General features: G+C 43.7%; 1 protein-coding gene across 1 annotated transcript in view; it reads left to right on the forward strand.

Moving 5' to 3' along the window:
• The window catches only part of MASTL (microtubule associated serine/threonine kinase like), a 238,441-nt gene extending 215,222 nt beyond the window's left edge, over window positions 1-23,219 (forward strand). Inside the window, exon 12 of the mRNA XM_029588648.1 lies at window positions 21,329-23,219. Within this exon, the coding sequence (XP_029444508.1) occupies window positions 21,329-21,486 (158 nt within the window). The 3' untranslated portion in view covers window positions 21,487-23,219. The remainder of the gene's footprint in view (window positions 1-21,328) is intronic.
• Window positions 23,220-23,652: the final 433 nt, after the last annotated feature.

The raw sequence follows: 23,652 nt of genomic DNA on the forward strand, positions 1-23,652 counted from the left end.
AAACAGCCTGGACTTCAGCTTGCAGCAAAAACAACTTTTCGTATTTACAGATCAAAAATGCACAAAACCAGCTTACTTCAGCTGCTTAAACATAAGGTCTGGTGTGCTCATACTTACAGGACTTAGCACACTCCCAGGGGTTTCCTTCTTCCAGTCTGGGACTAATGGTCCTTCTTGGGCCTGGGTTTTTATTTCCCTCCCCAGGAAACCACCCTCTGACCTGGTTTCTTGGGTATCTCTTAAGGCAGATCAGGCAATTCAGCTGGATCTGGGCCTTTTAAGGTCTTCTGGTGGTCTGGCTTATGCACCTCTTCACAGAGATTAGATTCAGGATGAACATAAAGAAATATTTCTTTATGGTGAGGGTGGTGGATGCAAAGAGCCTACCAGTGGAGGTGGTAGAAGCACAAAAAGTAATGAAATTCAAGGAAGTTAAGTACAGATGAGCTTTAAGCTGCAGGAAAACAAGGGTAATGTTGGGCATCTAAGCAGGGGTCACAATATTGCTACAAAAAGTGAAGATGGGCAGACAAAATGGGCCTGATGGGCTTTACACACCATTATATTCTGCTCAGCAGAGCACACAGTTTTACCAGCAGTTGTGTGCATAATTTATTCCCAATGCAGCAAAGAGTTTTGTGCGTTAAACTGTGCATATTGCTTAGTGCCCTCATGGAAATCCCATGCAAATGAAGAAATTAGCTATTTCTAAACCCCCCCCCCCCCTGCATTGCAGATGTGCTCTGGCTTAACTCAGGTTTCCTTAACATTGGAAATTTTGCTCCTGGTCCAAGTAAAGTTTCCAGCACTAGTGTCAGTCTATGGGCAGAAGCTGCAGTTCAGATACTGGGACCTGTAGTCTAGATTTATGCCCTCATAAGCCCTTTTACTGGCCGAGAAAATACTATCCTCCAACCACCCGTGCCCACCCGCCTCAGTCCAGCCCTAGGGGTCGAGGCTAACAGCAGCGGGTTCTGAGGACTCAACCAGCCTCCCCAGCAGACCCCCTCAACAGGCTTTTGACTGGCAGCGAGGGGGCATGAACTAAAAGCCGGTTCCCCTGGCAGTCGATCCCCCCCCCCCCCCTGTCTGTGGCAGGCTCCTTTGCTTTGCCCACCACTGGGAAGCGATCACTTTGGATCGTTGGGTCTTCTCCATTGTCCGCCAGGGTTACCACCTGAATTTCAGCATGTGGTAACCACTCCCCCATGTCCATCGTGGGGTTCGCCCCGCCCATCAGGTCATCCTTCAGTCAGAACTCTCCGCCCTTTTAGAGGCGGGTGCAATGGAACCGGTCCCCCACGAGCAGCAGGGCTACAGCTTCTACTTGAGGTACTTCCTCATTGCGAAGAGGAATGGCGGCTTGCACCCTATTCTCGATCTCAGGGCATTAAACCAGTTTCTCGTAAGAGAGAAATTCAAAATGGTCTCTGGGCATGCTGATCTCACTCCTCCGAAGAGGAGACTGGCTCTGCTCCCTAGACTTAAAGGAGACTTACGTTCATATTGCAATTGTCCCCAATCACAGGAAATACCACATTTTCAGTATAAAGTGCTGCCCTTTGAGCTGGCATCAGCCCCACGCGTCTTCACAAAATGCTTGACGGTGGTGGCTGCCTACCTCAGGCGTCGCTCGGTCCATGTCTTTCCATACCTGGGCGATTCGCTGATCCGGAGCAACTCCCACTTACGGGCCACCTATCTGCCGGGTCACCTGAACACGCTAACAGACTGTCTCAGCCGGTTCTTCCAGCCACACAAGTGGTCCCTGAACCCTGAGGTGGCAGCCAACTTGTTCCATCGCTGGGGCACGCCGGACATGGACTTGTTTGCCTCTCCCCGCAATCACAAGGTGAGCGCGTTCTGCTCCCTGATTCTGGGGAAGGGCCATCCGGCCTGACACGCCTTCTCCCTTCACTGGGGACAGGATCTCATGTACACATACCCTCATCTCCCACTCCTCTCGAGGACTCTGACGAAACTGCAGGAGGATGGGGGAACATGATCCTGATGGCCTCTTCCTGGCCTAGGCAGGTGTGGCTTCCACTTCTTCAGGACCTGTCAGTGAGCATACCGGTCCCGCTGGGAACGGCCCACAAGCTCATATCGCAGAACCAGGGCACTTTGCGCCACCGAAACCTCCGAGCCTTGGCTCTCACGGTGTGGATGTTGAGCGCATGATCCTCCGGCTTTTGCAGCTCTCAGATGGTGTCTCCAGGGTCCTGTGTCCCGGAAACCTTCCACCCGGAAATCTTACTGTTCGAAGTGGAAGTGTTTTTCCATATGGTGTGGTGGCCACGGACTGGACCCATTCTCCTGTCCGCTTCCCCACTTGCTGAATTACATCTGGCATCTGTCTGAGTCTGGCCTCCAAACCAGGGTGTCGCCAGTGTGCCCATTTCAGTCCAGCCACTGGTCGGGCGCTTCATGTGGGGCCTTGTTCAGCTGAAGCCCCCGCTTGCCCACCAGCGACTCCAGACCGCCCCTGTTTTCCCCACAGCATCGCAGTTGTGTTTTGCCTGTTGGCACCTTGTTCGGCTACTTGTGGGTCTGTCTGGTCAAATGAGGCAGTCTGGAGCTCTGTAATCACCCACATGTGAGGACTACCATCATGCTTATCTAGGAGAAAGTGCAGTTGCTTACCTGTAACAGGTGTTCTCCTAGGACAGCAGGATGTTAGTCCTCAGGAATCCCGCCCACCTCCCCACGAGGTTGGGTTCACCTTCGGTTTATTATGTTATTTTTCTCACTCGTATTTTTTCTGTTACGAAACTGAAGGGGGACCTCGCATGGACGCGTGGATAGAAGAAGGCTGGGCATGCTAAGTCTGCCAGACAAAAGTTTTCCGTGCCGGGCTCCATCAGATGATGTCACCCACATGTGAGGACTAATATCCTGCTGTCCTAGGGGAGTACCTGTTACAGGTAAGCAACTGTGCTGTCCTGGGTGTTATATGGACCATACTCTGGAATCCTTAGTTCAGTGTGGCAGAGGTCAAAAAAGCAAACAGAATGTTAGGAATTATTAGGAAAGGAATGGAGAATAAAATGGTGACTATCATAATGCCTCTGTATCATTCCAAGGTGAGGCCACACTTTAAAGTACTATGTGCAGTTCTAGTCGCTGCATCTCAAAAAAAGATATAGTTGCATTGGAAAAGGTAGAGAAGGGCAAGCAAATGATAAAGGGGATAGAACGGCTCTCTAATGAGGAAAGGCTAAAGAGGTTGACTCTGGTAAGCTTGGAAAAGAGATGTCTGAGGTGGGATATGATAGAGGGCTATAAAATCACGTGGAAAAGAATGGGTAAATATAAATTGGTTATTTACTCTTTCAGAAAATACAAAGACTAGAGCAGAGCTTTCCAAACTTTTCATGTTGGTGGCACACTTTTTAGACAAACATAATTTCGTGACACAGTAATTCAGTCTACCAGCAAACCAGAAGTTAAAGGTTAAACGAACAAAATGTATTTCAACAATTTATGTATGTTTCCTTAAATATATACATAAATAAAATGTTTCACAACACAACCTATCTCATAATAAATATTTGCAGGCTTCCACTTCCTCCATGCTGATCTCGTACATTGTGAGATCGGCATAGAGAAAGTGCTACTCTTGCACATTCCCAAAGATTACATGTGCCCATCACTAAAAAGTAATTTTTTTTTTTACCTTTGCTGTCTGATCTTAGTTTTCTAATCGGTTGGTCACAGGCTTTTTTTTTCCACCTTTCCTTTCTTGTTTTTTTGCCAATTCCTTTTACAGAGTCTTTTTTTCTATTTCTTTTCTCTCCATCTGTCTTCCCTCAAACACACAATCAGGTTCTCATTCTCACACGCTATCTCACACATTCTCACACACACAGGCTCTCACTCACATGCAATCTCACACATCCACAGCTCTCACTCTCACATGCCTCTCTCTCATACATACATACATACATACTGTCTCTCTCGTGCACATGCTGTCTCACACACACAGGCTCTCTCACTCCTACATGCTCTCTTGCTCAAGCACAGGCTCTCACTGGCACATGCTGTCCCTTTGCACGGGTTGCCGAAGGATGGGCTCTTCAGAGGCCCTGATCTTCCCTGGCCGTGACATGGGATCTGCAGCGGCCCTGCTATCGGGTTTCCTCCTCTTCTCGGGCTGCCGCGACGTGGGATCCGCAGCGGCCCTGCTATCGGGTTTCCTCCTTCTCGGGCCGTCGCGACGTGGGATCCGCAACGGCCCATTAATGCTGCTCTTCTTCTGTACGCAGCAGATGCTCCTCCTCCTTCCTGCCCACGCGGCTCTGGCAACGTTTTTCTTCCAGGGCTGCACAGGCAGGAAGGAGGAGGAGTGAACGTGACCCTTTTCTTCGGGCCGTGGTGATGTAAGCTCCACCACTGCCCGCCGATCTTCCTGCTATAGTTCCCTGCTTCCGCCGGCCCTGTGGACCGGGCGACACACCTCCACACTACAGGCGACACACTAATGTGTCCCGACACACACTTTGGAAAGCTCTGGACTAGAGGGTACTCCATGAAGCCAATAAATAGCACATTCAAAACAAATGGGAGAAAATTATTTTTCACTCAATGCATAATTAAGCTCTAGAATTCATTGCAAAAGGATGTAGTTAAGACAGTTAGCGTAGCTGGGTTTAAAAAAGATTTGGATGAATTCCTGGAGAAGTCAAACTTTTATTAACCAAGTAGACTTAAGAAAATGCCATTGCTTATCAGTGCACAATAGGAGCATGGGATCTATATATTTACTGTATGTGATCTTGCCAGGTATTTGTGACCTGGATTGGCCACTATTGGAAACAAGATACTGGGCTTGATGGACCCTCAGTCTGACCCAGTATGGTAAGTTTGTATGTTCTTCATTTGTATTTACACATGTTTTCCAGAGAAATTGTACCCATAGAAAACTGTATCAGTTTACTTGTGAAAATTAGGTACGAAGTTTGTCCATCTGGCTGTGAAATCCACATGTAGAGTTTGAAAATTGCCCCCTAAATTAGGTTAACAATTGAGGTGGATGTCATCTTTGAACGTTTAGCTATTTTATTCCAGAAGCCCAGGAATTCAAAATGTTGCTCTCTCCCAAAATAGAAGACTCAGAAAAGGAAAATATGTATGTCCAAAAACATATTCCTTTTGTGACTTTAAAGACCAACATTTTTTTTTAAGAAAAAGAGTGGTTAGAAATGACAGAACCCCCCTGCCACGGTTCTTTTTAAGCAGTTTCCCCGTAGATAAGCAGCATGAATTAGCCATGCTGTCTGGGACGTCCTCCATGCCACTAGGTGGCGGAGCTCTTAAAGAACACTGATCTTTGTCAGTGAGGCATTCGTGCTTGTATCTTCCCCGGGTCTCTTCAGTCTATTGTTTTCCGCGCGACTGAGTGCACATGGAGCTCTCTTGCTCTCTCAGAGGAGTTTTCTGTGAAAAAAAAAAACAAGCTTAAACACCAAAGAACTTCAGATGCCTCGTCCACCAGGCTTCAAGTTCTGCCAGTTGGCAAAATTATCTCTGCCACTGATGGCCATGATCGGTGTTATATTTGCCTGGGTCCAGACCACGAGCAGGCGAATTGTAGGGACTGCAGCCACATGTCCCCGCGGGCCCAACTGTAGAGGGCTGCCCAGATCGCCCAACTCTGAGGAGCGACGTCTGGTTCTTATGCCCCCTCAGAGGCGTCGATTAGGTCCACCCCAGGACCTCACCAGAAGGCTAAAACCTCCTCACACCGTCTGGCCACCTCTGCGGATTCCCCAGGTCCATTAGAACCAGCGCCGAAGAAGTCCCTCGCGACACCGAGGCACGGGAGATGTGTTGACACCGGGGAAGCAATCAGTGTTGACCGCATTGATGCACAGACGTTCCACAATAGCACCGGCGCACCAACACATCCAAGAAACACCGATGCTGCGCATGGCTACCGGCACACCGGCGTCGGAATCAAGAACCACCGGCGCACATTCAACTCTGCATCCCTCTGCACCCCAACATCTCAATGAGAGAGGGAGTTGGGGAAGATTTCTAGGGGTAATGTTTTGATACTGTGATTAAAGATGTTTTATAATGTGTGTATTTTATAAAGCATTTTATAGCATTTTTATACTGTTGTAAGCTACTCTGAGTTCTTTTGAGTTAGAGTAGGGTATAAATATAAATGGAAATGGAAACTGGCATGTTTGGATGTATGAAGACACACATTGGTAGGAAGAGGAAAGTAATATTAATTCTGTACAGATCAGAGACCCCAATTGGAGTACTATGCCTTTTTCTGAAGACCTCATGTACCAAAGGATATTCATTAGACAGAGTCAGTTCACAGGAAGGCCACCAAACTGGTGCATGATCTGCAGTATATGCTTTACATGAAGAGGCTTAGGGAACTAAAGATGTACTTTCTAGAGTAGAGGAAGGAGATATGAGATGATAGAATCATTCAAATACTAGCAGGTTTCAAATATTAGAAGGTAGCATTTGCTATTCAACAAGATGTTCTAGGAAAATGGATCGTATGAAATTGAAGGAAGATTGAAAAGGAATGTGAGAATTTATTTTTTTTAACAGAGGGTGATGGACATCTGCAACAGATTTTCCGTGGAGGGTAGGAGTCAAATGACAGAATTCAAACATGCTTTGGACAGGCACAAAGTAAACTAGCAGCAGAGAAAGGGAGGAAGGAAACTGTAGACTGAGTAGGATGTGTGCCTGTACAGTAGGCAGGTACAAATGGATAGACTGGATGGACACTGTCTACCAATTGACAAGATGCACATATAGTCATATAAAAAATGTACTAATACAGCCACTGTCCAACAAATCCCCTTATTCCCTTATTTCAATAAGGGTCTCCTTTTACTATCATTCTGGTCTAGTTTTTCTTTGTGGAAATGAGTCAAACATTTGTTTCATATGCCTGATTCCTCCGATAGAAGCAAGCATTTTTCAGTGGAAAGATTGTTGTAGAACAAGTAGTCAAAATAGAATCCATGGAAATAGACTGAGGAGCAACATCAGAAATTATTTCATCATAGAAAGGGTGATGGCTAAATAGAACAACCTCCTAGGATAGGTGATGGAGCACTGTATCAAAATTCAAAAAAGTATGGGCAAAATAGATTCATTAGTTGGAAGGAAATGATAAAACCTAGATGGAGGGTGGCCTCTACAGTACTGCAGCCTAAAGGGTAATGGGCAAAATAGACGAGCCTTAGTTTTTTTTATCTACTGTCATGTTCTGTATATCTAATAATTACTATTTAAGACTATCAGTATGTAATTCTCCACATGAGTGGTGTTCTTGAGTAGCACGCCTGACTGATAAAATCAGCCTTTCTAAGATCTTGCATAACTTCATAGGATCTGGATGTTATAGCTGAAAAAAAATATGGCTGGGTAAAAATAATGTACGTGAATTACATCCTTCCCAGTGGGTGGAGTTTTGGAGGGCAATGTATGACACAGGTGCAATAAACATCTATCAAATGAAACCAAAAATGCAAAATTGGCAAGTAGCAAGAAAGTTAAGGAAATGCACTTGAGTGGAGGTTATATGTATCATGGCATCTATGATAGAATTGGTGAAATGTCAAGGATCAACATGAGTCCATGTCAAAATTAATTTCTTAGTTTCTTGGTACAGAGAGAGGGCTCAATTTTGAGGATCTTGTTTCCTATTGGTTCAATATAATCTTTAAACTTGGTGGCAAAGCAAAAACAGCCGAGCTCAAGGAATATCTTTGAATCCACAGTAGTAGATCTCATATCTATGGATGCCAGTCTGAACAAATGGGAACCTGACTTCCAGATTTGGCTGTCCAAGGAATTTGGTCAAAGGAGAAGTTACAAAGGACTATAAATCAGTTGAAAATTAGGGCTGTTTATAAAAAGCCCTCCACATTTGAAGAAACATAGAAGCTAATAATGAAACTCCCTGAGGAGCTTGCTGTACTGGCTAGAATTTATTTATTTATTTATTTAGCACTTTTATATACCGATTTTCCAGTAACAGAATTACTAATCAAGTCTGTTTACATTCAAACAATAACCATGACAAAAAGTTGTCTTACAAAAAACAGGGTGATTCAAAACTTGGATACAAATAACTGGGGAATAAACAACATAAAATAAAATAGATAAGGAGCCTAATGTAGGCTGGAGTTAGGACCAGATGTTAAGTGTAGGACAAGGTTTTTTGAGATTTGACTGCATAGAGATAAATAGATAGAACGTTCTCTTGGGGGGGTTACCCTTGGAAGGGATCATTGGCTGAAATTCAGATAAGATACTGAAGTTATGAGAATGCTTGGTTGAACAACCAGGTCTTGAGTCTTTTTTTAAATGTGGTTGGGCATTGTACTAGTCTGAGGTCTGATGGAAGAGAGTTCCAAAGTTTAGGACCGGCAGTGGAGAAAGCTCTTTTACTTAATGCTGTCTTGATTGGTGGAGCCTGTAGATTGTCTCTATATGCTTGTCTCACCGGTCTGGTGGAGGTACGAGGTTGAAGTGGGATCATGAGTTCGAGTGGGGTGATGTTATGTATTGCTTTGTGGATTGATGAGAGGGCTTTGAAATGAATTCTGAATTTGATGGGTAGCCAATGTAGGTTCTTTAAGATGGGTGTAATATGGTCTCTTTTGTTTGTTTTGGTTAGAATCCTCGCTGTGGCATTTTGCAACATCTGTAAAGGTTTTGTGGAGTTAGCGGGAAGGCCGAGTAGCAGTGAATTGCAATAGCCAATTTTTGTGAGAATGATTGCTTGTAAAACTGAACGGAAATCTTGAAAGTGAAGGAGGGGTCTCAATCTTTTTAAGACTTGTAATTTGAAAAATCCATCCTTTACGGTGTTGTTGATGAAAGATCTGTAGTTCATATGGTTATCTAGGATGACTCCCAAGTTTCTGACTTGGGGGGGATAGGATTACTTGAGAGGCGATGTTTGTATTGGGTAGAGGGTGGTTTCCATCTTGGGTAATGAGTAGGTACTCTGTCTTGTTTTGATTGAGAATCAGATTGAGGCTTGTCAGCAGGTTGTTGATGGCATGTTGGCAGGAGTTCCAGAAGTCCAGTGTTTTTTGAAGTGAATCCGTAATTGGAATCAGAATCTGAACATCATCAGCATATAGATAATGGTTTAGGTTTAGCTTGAGGAGGAGCTGGCAGAGTGGGAGCAAGTATATGTTGAATAATGTTGGAGAAAGTGAAGAGCCTTGTGGGACTCCCCAGGCTGCAGTTGACTGGTTGAGATTCCTCCCTGTTGACCTTGATCTTGAAATGCCTGTTTTGAACGAAAGATTTGAACCAGTTGAGGGCGATGCCTTTGATGCCAATGTCTGACAGACGATCTACCATTATATTGTGATTTACCGTGTCAAACGCTGCTGTTAGGTCTAGGAGGATGAGAAGACAAGGTTGGTTTTTTTTCAAGGTTCAGTAGATTGGTGTCCGTTAATGAGATAAGAAGAGCTTCTGTGTTTCGGGATTGACGAAAACCGAATTGCGACGGGGAAAGAATGTTGTTGTTGTTCAAGTATTCTGTTAGCTGTTTATTTACAATTCTTTCCAGAATTTTTGCGATGAGGGGTAGGTTTGCTATTGGGCGAAAATTGGCTGGGTTATCTGGAGAGAGATTTGGTTTTTTTAGGAGCGGTTTTAGGATGGCCAGTTTGAGAGGGTCAGGAACCTAGCCCTTGAGATAGGGAGCAGTTGATAATTTGAGCGATAGGTTTGGCGATGGTTTTGGTGCAGGTGATGAGGAGGTTGGTTGGGATGGCGTCCAGAGGATGAGAAGCTGGTTTAAGTTTTTTTAGAACGTTTTCGATCTCTAAAGACGAGGTAAGCTCAAATTCCCCAAGGCTTGCGTTTTGTTGTGATCTGTCAGCGAGGGGTATTGAAGGAATATCTTTGTTTTCCTTGGCGGGAGGCAATAGATTTGGGATCTTGTTTTTGAAGTAGGTATCAAGTTCCTCATCTTTGCTTGCAGCTTTATCATCTGGTATAGACGTCAAGGGTGGTTTGGTGAGGGACGAAACTAAGGAGAAAAGCGCCTTAGGGTCAAAGAGGAAGTGGTGAATTTTTTGTGAGTAAAATTCTCTTTTTGCATGGAGGATGGAGATTCTGTATTGGTGCATCATGGATTTAAAAGCTGTGAGGTTGGTAGTTGAAGGGTTTTTGCACCAAAGATGTTCTCTCTTTCTGAGTTCCTGTTTTGTGGATTTTAGTTTTGATGTGTACCACGGTTTTTTGTTGTCTTTATTTGCTTGTGTGACTTTGGTGATTGTTGGACAGGTGGTATCTGCCACTTTTTTGGTGATGTTCGTCCAGGAGGCTGCGGCAGAGTCCACGTCCGAAAGGTCTAAGTGGTTAAGTTCTGCAGATAGGCTTTTGCTGAGAGTTTCCTGGTTACAAAGCTTCCTGAAATGGACCGTGTTATTCTGCTTTTTCAAAGGGGTATGTTGGTGCATCTTCAGTGAGGTGGTGATAAGCTTATGGTCTGACCAAGGGACTGGTAGGCATACTGTATGGGAGGATGGAGAGAAGTCCTGGTTAATGACAATGAGGTCCAACATGTGACCTGCTTTATGGGTGGGTTCATTAATGATTTGTGTGAAACCCATGAAGTTAAGTGTGTTGATGAACGTTTCACAACTGGAAGAACGAGGAGTTGAATCCACGTGGAGATTAAAATCTCCCAGGAGAATAGCTGGTGTGTCGGTATTGATGTGTTTCGCTATACTTTCAATCAACGGTGAAGGGTCTGCTTCAAGGCATCCTGGGGGGGCATAGGTGAGACCTATTTGCAGGTGGGCGGATTTAAAGACAGCAAATTCCAGCGAATGTGATGATATTGTGGCCTGTTGCGACATTCTTAGTTTTTTGTTTGCTGCAAGAAGGAGACCGCCTCCTCTTTTTTTCAGCCTGGTGATGGAGAAAATGTCATACGAGTGAACAGGGAGTTGGTTGATTGTAGCAATGTCTTCTGGTTTTAGCCAGGTCTCTGTGATGGCACAAAGGTCGGGGTGCGTGTCCTGGAGAAAGTCGTGGAGAAGGTGTGACTTTTTTGTAAGAGATTGTGCGTTCAGCAAAGATACAGTGAATAGGGTGAGTTGATTCAGGGGCGAGATGATAATTGGGATGAATCTTTTTTGTATAGTGTGTGGTATAGCTTTTGATTTTGCTGGAGTTCTCCTGAGGTTTTGCAAGATGGGGATGACTGAGGTAGTCATGTTTGATTCTTGTGGAGGGTAAGGTGGGGCTAAAAATTGTAAGGTGTCCTTTGGGGAGTTGAGGGTGGAGTGCTATTGCTATCCTGAGGGGAGTCTATGAAGAGAAGTCGAAGAAATTGCTCTTTTAAGGAGAGAATAAATATCAGGGTTCTTGGGCTGGACTACAGGGCTGCACGAAGGGGCGCACAAAGGGGCGGGCCCCTTTGTTGCGCACCTTTGGCGCGCGACGCCGGTAGGGAGAGCCCTGTATTTAAAGGGGGCTCTTACCTGGCTTCCGATTCGCGCTGTTTTTTTCAATTTAAATGTCTTTACTTCCTTTTTTGTGATGCTTCCGACTTCTGGCTTCTGATTGGGTGGGTTGCGGCCACGTGGTGTGCAGCTTCGGAGGCAGACGGCTGGGCTCAGTGCACGGATCAGCGGGGCTTGAATCCCTAATGGGGCGGCGCTGATCGGGGGAGCTGCTTGCAGAGAGAGGAGGTGAGCCGCGAAAGGAAGGCTGGTAGGGAGAGCCCTGTATATAAAGGGGGCTCTTACCTGGCTTCCGATTCGCGCTGTTTTTTTCAATTTAAATGTCTTTACTTCCTTTTTGGTGATGCTTCCGACTTCTGGCTTCTGATTGGGTGGGTTGCGGCCACGTGGGGTGCAGCTTCGGAGGCAGACGGCTGGGCTCAGTGCACGGATCAGCGGGGCTTGAATCCCTAACGGGGCGGCGCTGATCGGGGGAGCTGCTTGCAGAGAGAGGAGGTGAGCCGCGAAAAAAAAGAATGCAAGCAGATTTTATTTTCACTTTAAAATTTTTGAGAGCTCAATACAAAACTGCAAAAAGAAACTTTCCACCCGGCCGGCCAGCTAGCCAGTGCCACAAAGAAGCTTTTCTATGCATATTTTGCAGATGCAAAGTATGCAAGGTAAAGGAGGAAGCAGCTGCAGAGAACAGAATAAATCCCCTTGCGTACCTCTGCCGGTCCCCCACCACACCATGACTGTTCCCCACAGAAAGGGAGGCAATATTCAAAGGGCATTTTTTCCATGGGAAAACACATTGATCTATGGAAATCCCTTTGAATATTGCCACTATTTTCTGAACAGGTTTGTAAGACTCAGAACAGTGTGGTTTCTGTAATTTATATAAAGAAAGAGGTAGAAGCAAACAGTGCTGAGCTGGATACAGAAGTATCATTTGGATATCTCAACAAAACATGATTCAAGCTCTTTGAATGTTAAGGCTGACTATTTGGGCAGAAGCAGAGATCAGTCTGGAGAATAGGCCCTTTATCCAGAAATCTTCAACTTGATGTGGTAGAAAATAGAAACACTAGAAATGGATCCAATGACAGGAAAAGATGACAAAAAAGATCAAGTATTCTTTGGATCTATAAAGTTGCAGTTGCTTGTTTGACTGCTTCAAAGATTGTGGCTCAGTTTTGTTTTCAGATCGCCCTTTACCCAGCTTACTTTAAAATTGTGGACTTGATGAAAAGCCATGTTAAGTTGGTTAAAGAGATTATATTTTTTAGCTCACTTATTAGATCTAATAAGTTGTTTCCTCCTGGGATTCTTCTGAGTGATTTTAGGCAATGGGAAAAATTGACGGTTGGAAAATTTAGGCAGCTATGGAATGTTAAATTCTATTCTTTTGAATTTCTGAAGGGTAAATTCCACTTACTTATTTATTTATTTATTTATTTAAATTCTTTTAAAATACCGATGCTCAAGAACTATGGATAAAGATTAATTTCCTTTATCCAGTTGCAATATGTTATGGCCCAAGAAGGGGATAAAAAGATTTTGTAAAAGGAAAAACACTTATAGTAGGTTTATGTGACAAAGAGGTTGATCTCTCAGCTTTATTCCATACTCAGTGCTGCATTCCTATTAAACCAAAGCATATACAAAATTGAGAGTAAGATATAAATGAGGTTCTGAAAGAGGCTTCTTGGGATCTATGCTTTTTAGTTGGGAGACGAGTTCTATTTCTGCTGCTTTGCTTGAGAACGGCTATAAAGTATTCTTCCAATGATATCACATACTAGTTTGTTTTTAATAAAATATATCTCCAAGTGCCAAATACATGCTGGCGCAGCTGTCATGGTGAGGGATCATATCTGATGGGAGTGCCCAGCAGTTCAGGAATTTTGGGATGAGATACTGAGTCTGGTCAAAAATATTACACACATTGAGATCCCTAAGGACTCTAAATTTATTTGTGGGATATGCCTCTATCTACAGTGCCTACTAAATTGAACTCCCTAATTCGGCAAATATTTATTGCGGCTCGGTGCAAGCTAACAGCTTGGTGGAAAAAATTGGATACACCCTATAAGGCTTCAATAAGTCAATGCTTACAGAAAATATATTGCTTGAGGAAGTTCACAGAAGTTAAAAATGAAATGCTTTGCAAGTTTAAGGGAGTCTGGTCCAAGGTTTAGGTATAATTTTGTGAATTTATGAGCTTTGGCTTCATTTGGGACATATAATTGCTAATGTTTGAGAAAATTAGGGGTGTGGGGGGGGTACCATATATTAGTTGGGGTTGTAATGATAAAAATTGTATTATGTTACGTTGCATACGGTCCTTGCTTGTACTTTATCACATTTGCTGTTTTCTTTTATGTACTTATCAATATGCCCTACTCATACAACCCAAGAAAGAGATCTAGGCGTCATAGTGGATAACACATTGAATCGTCAGCTCAGTGTGCTGTGGCAGTGAAAAAAGCAAACAGAATGTTAGGAATTATTAGGAAGGGAATGGTGAATAAAACGGAAAATGTCATAATGCCTCTGTATCGCTCCATGGTGAGACCGCACCTTGAATACTGTGTACAATTCTGGTCGCCACATCTCAAAAAAGATATAATTGCGATGGAGAAGGTACAGAGAAGGGCTACCAAAATAAGGGGAATGGAACAGCTCCCCTATGAGGAAAGACTAAAGAGGTTAGGACTTTTCAGCTTGGAGAAGAGACGGCTGAGGGGGGATATGATAGAGATGTTTAAAGTTATGAGAGGTCTAGAACGGGTAGATGTGAATCGGTTATTTACTCTTTCGGATAGTAGAAAGACTAGGGGGCACTCCATGAAGTTAGCATGGGGTACAGTTCTTTTTTACTCAACGCACAATTAAACTCTGGAATTTGTTGCCAGAGGATGTGGTTAGTGCAGTTAGTATAGCGGTGTTAAAAAAGGATTGGATGAGTTCTTGGAGGAGAAGTCCATTACCTGCTATTAAGTTCACTTAGAGAATAGCCACTGCCATTAGCAATGGTTACATGGAATAGACTTAGTTTTTGGGTACTTGCCAGGTTCTTATGGCCTGGATTGGCCACTGTTGAAACAGGATGCTGGGCTTGATGGACCTTGGTCTGACCCAGTATGGCATTTTCTTATGTTCTTAATAAAAAAAAATTACATTGAAAAAAGAAGTATGCTTGGGACAGATGCAGAGCACAATGGTAAGGACAAGAGGGGGGAGGTAAGAGGTAGAAATTGAGTGAAGAGGCACAAGTGTTGATTCAGTCATATATAGAACTTTGGAGGACCAATGTAGGGGAGAATAAAAGCCATTGTGTAGAGTATAACAATACTCTTCAAACAAGAACCCAAATTGGTGAAGTATGAAATACCAAAAACAAATTCACCTAAGGAAGTGGTTGTAAATATGTGCATAAACAAACAAATTCATGACCATTATACAGTACTCAGTTACAAGATTTGACCCGCGAACACTAAGTTAAGTGATTTTACTTGCATTATAAAAAACTATTTACTATAAAAATGGACTTATGTATGACCAATGATTATAAGCCAGACACGGGCCATTTGGAGAACATTTATCTCTATTATTGAGTTACTTGGGTGTGTCTGATGACCTTGAAGTAATATGCATTTGTTTGTATAAGCACATATTTACAATCACTTCCTTAGGTGAATTATTTACTTTTGGTATTGTGCAGTGTGTGCCAGTACCATTGCATCAGGTTTCCAAGATGGTTATAGTAATCTGCATGGAGAGCCCATGGTTATAACAAGGGCCCCCAGTCTACCTTAATATCGTGGCCATGAGAAGTGCCGCAAAATCCAGCCCTTCCTGCAAAATTGGCCAGTTCCCATGGAATTGCCATGGAAGACAGGGGGCCGAGCCAGATACAGAAAGAAGCCGAGAAGCCATGGCTGCAATAAACTCCTTCCTCCCTCTGCTGGTCAATTTTCCCCAGCAGCCCCCCATGTTTCTCTGCAGATTGAGTGGCAAGAAGAGGAGAGCAGCACCAGTAGTTAGGCCGCATATTCTTTCTCTGCCCACTGGGGTCAGCCTACTGCTTTTAACTGCAAGGAAACAGCCTCACCTTTTAAAGCAGCAGTCTGGCAGGGCGGCAGAGGAAGATGATATGGCCCTCTTCCCTTCCCAGAATACCTCTGACCACCTTTTCCACAACCCTTTCCTACTCAACAACCCCCATTTCATGCTTCCTTCTCCCCCAGCCTCACTGCCTCACACCTCCATCTCTCCACTTCCATCTCTCTTTCCTGCCCAGCAGCCCCCAACTCCACCTTACCCTTCCCAGCAACCCTAACCTCCTTTCCCCCATCCCTGACTCCCTATCTTCCCACGCCTTCCTGCCCAGTACATTTCCCCCTCTTCCTGGCTCTCAATCAGCAGAAAAGACTTCAGTCCAATAAAGAGTCTCCCTCCCTCTGCATCATCAGCAGATGAGGGCAAGAAGCACTGAGGAGAGGAAGATGAGGCAACAGCAGTGGATCTACGGAGCATGCACCTTTCTTCTCCCTCATGCTCCTGCTTTCACATCCAGGCCCCATGAGGTGAAGAGAGTATCAGCAGCTTCACTGCCAGGCAGAGGCAGATAAAGTTGGTGTCCTGCTGGGTCCATATGAGCAGGAGTTGGTGATATCACACTCTGATCTGGGTGAAGGAGGAGGGAACAACTTCCCATTGGCCAGGAAGAGGAGAAGGAAGCAAGAGAGGCTTCCCGTCATATACAATAAAAGAGAAGTTGGCCAACTCCTGCCCAGACTGATGAGGAAATATCAGTCTTTTGCTGGCTGTGCAACACACCTCCCGGGACTTCGCGACACACTTGTGTCGAGATGCACCGGTTGAGAACCACTGGGATAGATCATTGGGTCTTTATCTTCCATCTTATACTATGTTACTATGTTATCAAACTACAAAGAAATCAAGTTTACTAATTTAAGACTGGCTGGGCTAGATGACAGCTTGCAAACTAATTAGAATTCTGATGATAATTGGGGTATTTATTGTTACTTGCTCTGGGCTAATCCTGATAGGGTGAGCAATAAATTAATAATAATGCTAGCATATTCAGGGAGCACATTTTAAAGTTCTAAATTGGTATAGTTGTGTCGTTCTATAGTTTTGTACATTCATTTTTGCTGAGCCTGTATGGCTTGGATCCCCATGGGTCAAGCTGAAAATCATCATTAAAATTCTAAAAGAGGCTGCCAAGACATTGCATGCTTTTGTGATATCTTGTAGTGTCCTAGAGGAAGAAAAAATTGTGGGCCAGGAATGAAGGATGTGCACGTTGGCTTTGTCTCCCCTTCCCATATCATCAGCCCTGCTGCTCTATAGGAATGCAGTTCTTGGGGGGAAAAACTGAAATATAACTACATTAGCTAACTACTCTTCTCCTTTAATAAAAAGAACCAAAACATGGAACATATATATGTATTAATGCAAAAATTGACTTGAGGGGGAAAAATAAATACATGAACAGTATTCAGTATGGGACCTCTTTTATGTGCATCATTGATACAGGGTCTGCAGGTGACTTAATCTTCTTTATCTGTCTTTTCTATTCTCTAATTCATCTTTTTCTTTTTCTTCTTCTCATAAGATTCTTTCATTGACAGATTGTTGTATGTTTTGGGGGTTTTTTTCCTGGGGAAAAATGTAAGGTAAATATCACACTTGAGATGGAACGTTTTTAGTGCTACCTTTCAAATGCCAAGTTCACATCAATAATGATTATAAATCTAGATAAAGCAATTGTACTAATATAAATAGCACTCTTCTCTGTATGTTGGACCATTATAAAAAAAAAAAAAAAAAAAAAAAATGTAATTTAAAAAAAAGCAAATCCTCAGTTGGATGCTTCGCAGGGCCGAGGCTGGGATGCGGGCGCGGGGCGGGGTCCGAACATGTTGGAATCGCATCTACACTTGCTTGATGTTTGGAGGACCCTGCACCCCATGGAGCGTGACTTCACACATCTTTCTAGGGCCCACGCTTCCTTTGCCAGGATCGATTACTTTCTTTTGAGCACCCATGCGTTTCCTCGGATTATAGCGGCGGGCATTGAGAACATAGTGATATCAGACCATGCCCCCGTGTGGGTGGAGCTGCAGCTTGCGCCCCCGACCACTTCAATTAGACACTGGCGGTATCCCTATTATTTGGCGCAGGATGAGAAGTTTAAGGACTTTCTCCTGCAAAAATGGAATGACTTTGTGGCAAATAACCAAGCCCATGTATCCCAACCAATTCTCTTTTGGAATACTGCGAAAGCGGTATTGCGTGGCGAAATTATTTCTTATACTGCACAGCGTCGAAAAATGCTGGATCGCCGTATTCTAGCCCTGAGCCGGCAGACAAATCAGGCTAGAGCCTCTCTGATTCACTCAAAGTCTGCGACGGCTCGGACTGACTATCTGGCCAAACAACATGCTCTCAATGCTCTGCTGCACCAGAGGGCGAGGAAAAGCTACCAATACTATCAATTCAAACTCTATCAATACGGCAATAAGGCGGGTAAACTAATGTCTAATCTTATCAAATCCTCTAAGTCCAGCCGCTATATCCCAGCCATAAGCGAACCATCAGGGACAGTGGTGCGGGACACCCAGGCTATATTACGTAGTTTCCGGACTTATTATTCCTCGCTCTATACTTCTGAGGGGGGGAACTTAGAGGAGTGTCACCGGTTCTGTGAAGGCTTACCCATTCCCCAGCTGACCAGGGCTGATAAAGATATGCTCAATGCCCCGATTACCCAGACGGAAGTGTCGGCAGCCATTTTCTCTTCTAAAAATTTTAAGGCTCCGGGTCCGGATGGTTTTACCTCTGAATTTTTTAAACTTCTCAGAGGATCAGTGTCTCAACCCTTAGCGCTGGCCTTCGCAGAACTAGTGTCCAGGGGCTCCTTTTCCGCTCATGATAATTTGGCACACATTATATTAATACCTAAACCCGGAAAGGACTCTTTACATGCTGACTCTTACCGCCCCATATCTCTGCTTAATTATGACCAAAAACTGCTAGCAAAGATTTTGGCGGAGAGGCTGGCAACTTGTTTGCCCCATTTAATTGGTGATCCGCAGGCTGGGTTCGTCCGTCATCGGTACGCCTTATCCAATATTCGAAAAATTTTGGCAGCTATGACCTTGAGTCGCCGAATGTCACTCCCCTATCTTGCTATTAGTTTTGATGCCGCTAAGGCGTTCGATAGGGTGGAGTGGAGTTATCTATTCACGGTCTTACAACGTATGGGTTTTGAAGGGTTTTTCCTGCGAGCTATACAACTTCTCTATACTGATCCCCGGGCTTGTATAGTGGCCAATGGCTCTCAGTCGGAGGACTTTGTAGTGGCACGAGGTGTGAGACAGGGGTGCCCTCTCTCCCCCCTTCTATTCTTACTGCAGCTAGAACCTTTGTTACATGCAATTGGAAGCACCCCGGAGATTAGCGGTATTTATATGGAATCCGGGCTCTTTAAATCCGTGGCGTTTGCGGACGACCTGTTCCTATTTATCACTAAACCAGCCTTGTCCTTACCACCGCTGTTGCGCTTAATTGGGACTTTTGGGACCTTTTCGGGCTTTCAGCTAAATGAGACAAAGTCATATGCCCTGGCTTATCCACCTGGCCTTCGGGCTAACTGGATAGGACAATTTCCACTCCAGTGGGCGGAAGATAGTATTCGTTACCTGGGAGTCTATTTACCCTCGGATCCTGAATTGGTTTACCAGGTTAACGTTCCACGATTGCTCCGACACTCCCTGCACACTCTTCATACTTGGAAGACACTCCCTCTCTCGTTGACGGGGCGGGTGGCGCTTTTTAAGATGACCTTGCTCCCTAAATGGCTTTACCTATTGCAGAACATGCCGCTTTTATTGCGACGACGGGACTTAGCTGAGGTAGAGGGGGAGCTGCGGAGATTTCTGTGGCGTGGGGGGCGGTCCAGATTACCCCTTCGCTGGTTACAAAATTCGTGGAGAGGGGGCGGCCTGGGGGTCCCGAACCTCGCAAATTATAACCTAGCCTGCAATTTGCGGCTTATTCGAAACTGGTTACAAGGTTCCTCGCACTACTCCCCAATTTCGCTTGAGCGGACTCTTTTATATCCATTGGCTCCCTCTTATGCTCTACAGGGCAAAGCAAGCGATCTTCCGAGGTCTACATTACACTCTGCATTCACTCGGCCCATACGGCAGTCTTGGAAACGCTTTGTAAGGCTCCTGCAAGCCCCTAGTGTGTGTGCTTATCTGTTACCTATTAAGGGGAACGCTGAATTCCAACCAGGCACCCAATCAGTTATGTTCAGGGATTGGGAGGCTCGGGGGGTGGAGTACTTAGGTCACATGTGGACCGAGGAGGGGGTGCTAATGCAGTACAGCGACTTTCAAAAACTTTATGGTTTACACTCCAAACACGTTTTTCCTTACTTGCAAGTCCAACACTATCTCAAGTCCTTGTCACCAGAGGCCAAGGATCTCACAAGGTACCAAGCTCTGGATGAGGTGTTTCACTTTGGATCTACCAAGACCCCGTCTTTATCTCAGTATTATAAGATGTTACAAAAACAAACCCAGGTAGATGTTTGCTCCTCTCTGGTTGATCGTTGGAATAAGGATGGCGAGTTTCTCATTACAAGTTTCATTCTACATGTCTGTTTTGGGCGTATAGCCAGGATCTCCAGCAATATGTACTACAGAGAGATGCAATATAAGTTCTTAACTCGAGCGTTTATCTCCCCTCAGAGGGCGCATCAATTGTCAATTGCCACTACGCCGTTTTGCGCCCGTTGCCCTGGACGGGTGGGTACTTTGTCTCACATGTTTTGGACTTGTCCAGATATATTTGGCTTCTGGCGTAAGGTAGTGGCATATCTAACAGATCTGCTTGATGTGGTACTGCCCGTTTCCCCCATGTGGTTTTTATTCGGGTGCATCTCTCCACTTCGTGTTCGAGATCCTGGCTCTCGCCAACTGCTTCAGAAGGCAAGTTTGGTGGGGAAGAAAATTATCCTTCTCGTTTGGAGGTCTTCGGATGTTCCCTCGTTCTGGACCTGGAGAAATCTACTGCACAGCATGATGACCATGGAAAGCATGGCGGCACGAGGCACGCCTAGTCGTCGACGCAGATTCGCTTCTATTTGGGGTTTATATCTTCAGACTTTGTCCCCCCGTGTAAGGAGTTTATTTTTGAATGACTGACAGGTTTTGCATGACGGCCTTCGTGTGGAGCCCTCGTCTGACTGATTTTTTTTTCTTCGATTTCCCAGTATTAGTCATGTTTCTGGCACATAACAAAAGGGGGGGGGGGTTCTGTGGGAGGGGAATTCATGTTCTATTGTTGGGTTAGTTGGCGGAGGGAGAGATATGAGTCCACTCTCTCTTGTATTGTTTATTTTCATTGCACTTGTAAAACCCAATAAAATTGTTTGAACAAAAAAAAAAAAAAAAAAAAAAGCAAAACTAATGATTAGTATCTTACACATAAGTGTGGTGAGATTCTAACCAATTAAATGCAGGATTATTGTGGGCCAGCCCCATGGCTTGGGCCCTAACGTTGCAGGCACCCTGTCCAACAGAGGTGGAAGGGCTGAAACTCCCGAAGGTGATGTGCTGAAGCCTTTATTGGGAAGGGATGCAGCTGCTGTTGTGCTGGCTCCTTCCTTCCCAAGAGCAGCACTGAGGGAATTGTCTGAGAGAAGACTTTGGCTGTTAAAGGAAACCGAAGTTAACTGAGGAGATTATCTGGGGAAGGGGAGAGGAATTAGGACTTTGCTTTTCAACCTAATGATGGTTTATTTTATTTTTAATTTATTGCAGATCTCAGACTCCATCCACTGTTTCATGGCATAGAATGGGATAATCTACAAAACCTAAGCATGCCTTTTATACCTCAGCCAGATGATGAAACTGATACCACCTACTTTGAAGCCAGAAATAATGCCCAGCATTTGACAGTGTCTGGGTTTAGTTTGTAGTGATTTGTAACTATTTAGACTTCATTGACCTGTCCAACTTTGTGTCCTTTTGTTTTCTTAATGCTAAATCTCATTTTTATCACATTTAATTACCCTTGCTGTGGTTTTAATTCTTCTGATAAATGTTTTTTTTATATTTCTAATAATTCCTGTAAGTTATAAATTCAAAGTGTTATAAGAAAAATAAGACTGTAACCAAAGCACTTTCTTTAGACACTGGTCTAGAAAAGCTCAATTATTCTACATAAAGTCCATAGTCCTGAAGGGTCACTGGTTTGTATTTCTAGTTGAATGCACTTTATAAGGGCTTATGTTAATGTATTTTCTTTTTAGCTTTACAAACCACATTTTAAGACTCTCACTTGAAAGTGTAATGATGTATTTCAATATTTGTTATGCTTTATTCTTTATCTTTAAATTGCAAATTAACACTAACATTGAGCTCTTTAAATTGCAATTTAATAATCCATTCGGTATTGGAGATCGTGATCTCAAGGATTGCAGCACAAAATGATTATATTTTGGGTATTTAAAAGCCTGTGCCATTAAGTCTGTGTTCATAAATGTATTTTGCTATTTTAGGAGGGGAAAAGGAGGCTGAGTTGCCCACAACTCATGGTTCAGTGTGATTTCTATTTTCTTTTATATTAAGTCTGTTGGCGAGGAAATGGGATGTTTAAATCATGATACTTAACTGTTATGTTGCTCACAAGGATCATGCTTTAACACAGGGATTTATAAACTTGTCATTAACATACAATTTCTAGGTCCATGTACAGCAGGCAAAGGTGATCATTTCATCTTTTCAAAGAGAGATCAGGAACAGGAGTATGTTCCAGCAGTCTTCATTCGTTAAGCCCCAATATACAAAAAATTATTTTTCACACATTCTGCTTGAAGAGGAAATTCTTAAGGGGTAGATTCAAGACTTTGCGATATTCACTAAAAACATTTTACCTGTGTGTAAAAGATTGAATTTGCCTCATTGCTATTATTTTTGTACATTTGCTGTCTTTTAATAAGGGTCGTGAATATTCTGCAAATCAACTATTTCATGATGGATATACAGCCTATGTCAAGGAGGTGGGAACCCTCGGCATCTGTCAGGTTAACATGCCACCTGTTCTGCGCTGCGATTTAAATTCTCCTGGTTTCCCTGAAAAACTGGATTGAAAGAGAGCATGTCTGAATGCTGTGCTTCTTTTTGCCCAACCCCAATAATATATGCCAGTCTTCAGGATAACCCATCATCGTGCATTGGTTTTCCATTCACAATGCTGCCAGAAAGAGATTTGGTTGTCATTGTCCAGTGCTAGTAGTAAAACCTAATATGTCACCATGATTCTTAAAAATCCAAGTGTAAGTGTTCTTGGCATAGGAGAGAAGAGGGAAGAAGGGGTCAGACATGGAAAAAGAGGGCACCTATGGTAGGAAGAAAAGACAATAACTTGGTGAGAAGACATTATAAAAGGACAGAAGGTGGAATATACAGCAAGGTATATATATAGGAAGAGAGGGACACAACAAAGAAAAATATATATGTATACATTTATAAAGAGAAAGGGAAGAGTATGATGGTGGAGGGGAGAATATATAGATGAGGGGGAGAACAGAGATCACCTCTCTTTTCTCCTGATATAGATATATTTTATTTCTTTTACTTTAAAAAAAAAAAAAAAAAAAGAAAGAAAAATATGTGCACTTTGAGGGGGGAATTAGTCCTTTAGATAAAACTGCCATTAGGGGAGAGTGCTTTGTGTAGATATCCATGTTACTATAGTTGAATGTTATTTAAAATGTCAGAACTGTATTGTATGTCTTGAAACTTTTGCCATTTCAACAAGTCTCCAGCATCTGTTTTGTAAATAAAAGGTTTAAAAATAACAAGCTCTGGACCTTTTTATTACAGCCAAATATTTGGTTAAAAAAAATCTCTTCCCAAGTCTGTATGGAGGGACTTATAAGAATCATCAAAAAATCAACCCAGTTGCTTTAGATTATAATCAGATCTCCCTATTTCCTGCAGCAAATTTTTCCAGATTCTGGAGCAAGCAGAAGCAAAATTTTGGAGCAGCAAAAAGTGCCTTCCCCCCCCCCCCAAAAAAAAAAAAGCATCCGACAGCCCCTTCACCCTGTGGATGAAAAAGGAGGAGGTGCCACTGGCAG

Source organism: Rhinatrema bivittatum, chromosome 2 (genome assembly GCF_901001135.1).
Source record: "Rhinatrema bivittatum chromosome 2, aRhiBiv1.1, whole genome shotgun sequence".
Taxonomy (NCBI): Eukaryota; Metazoa; Chordata; class Amphibia; order Gymnophiona; family Rhinatrematidae; genus Rhinatrema; species Rhinatrema bivittatum.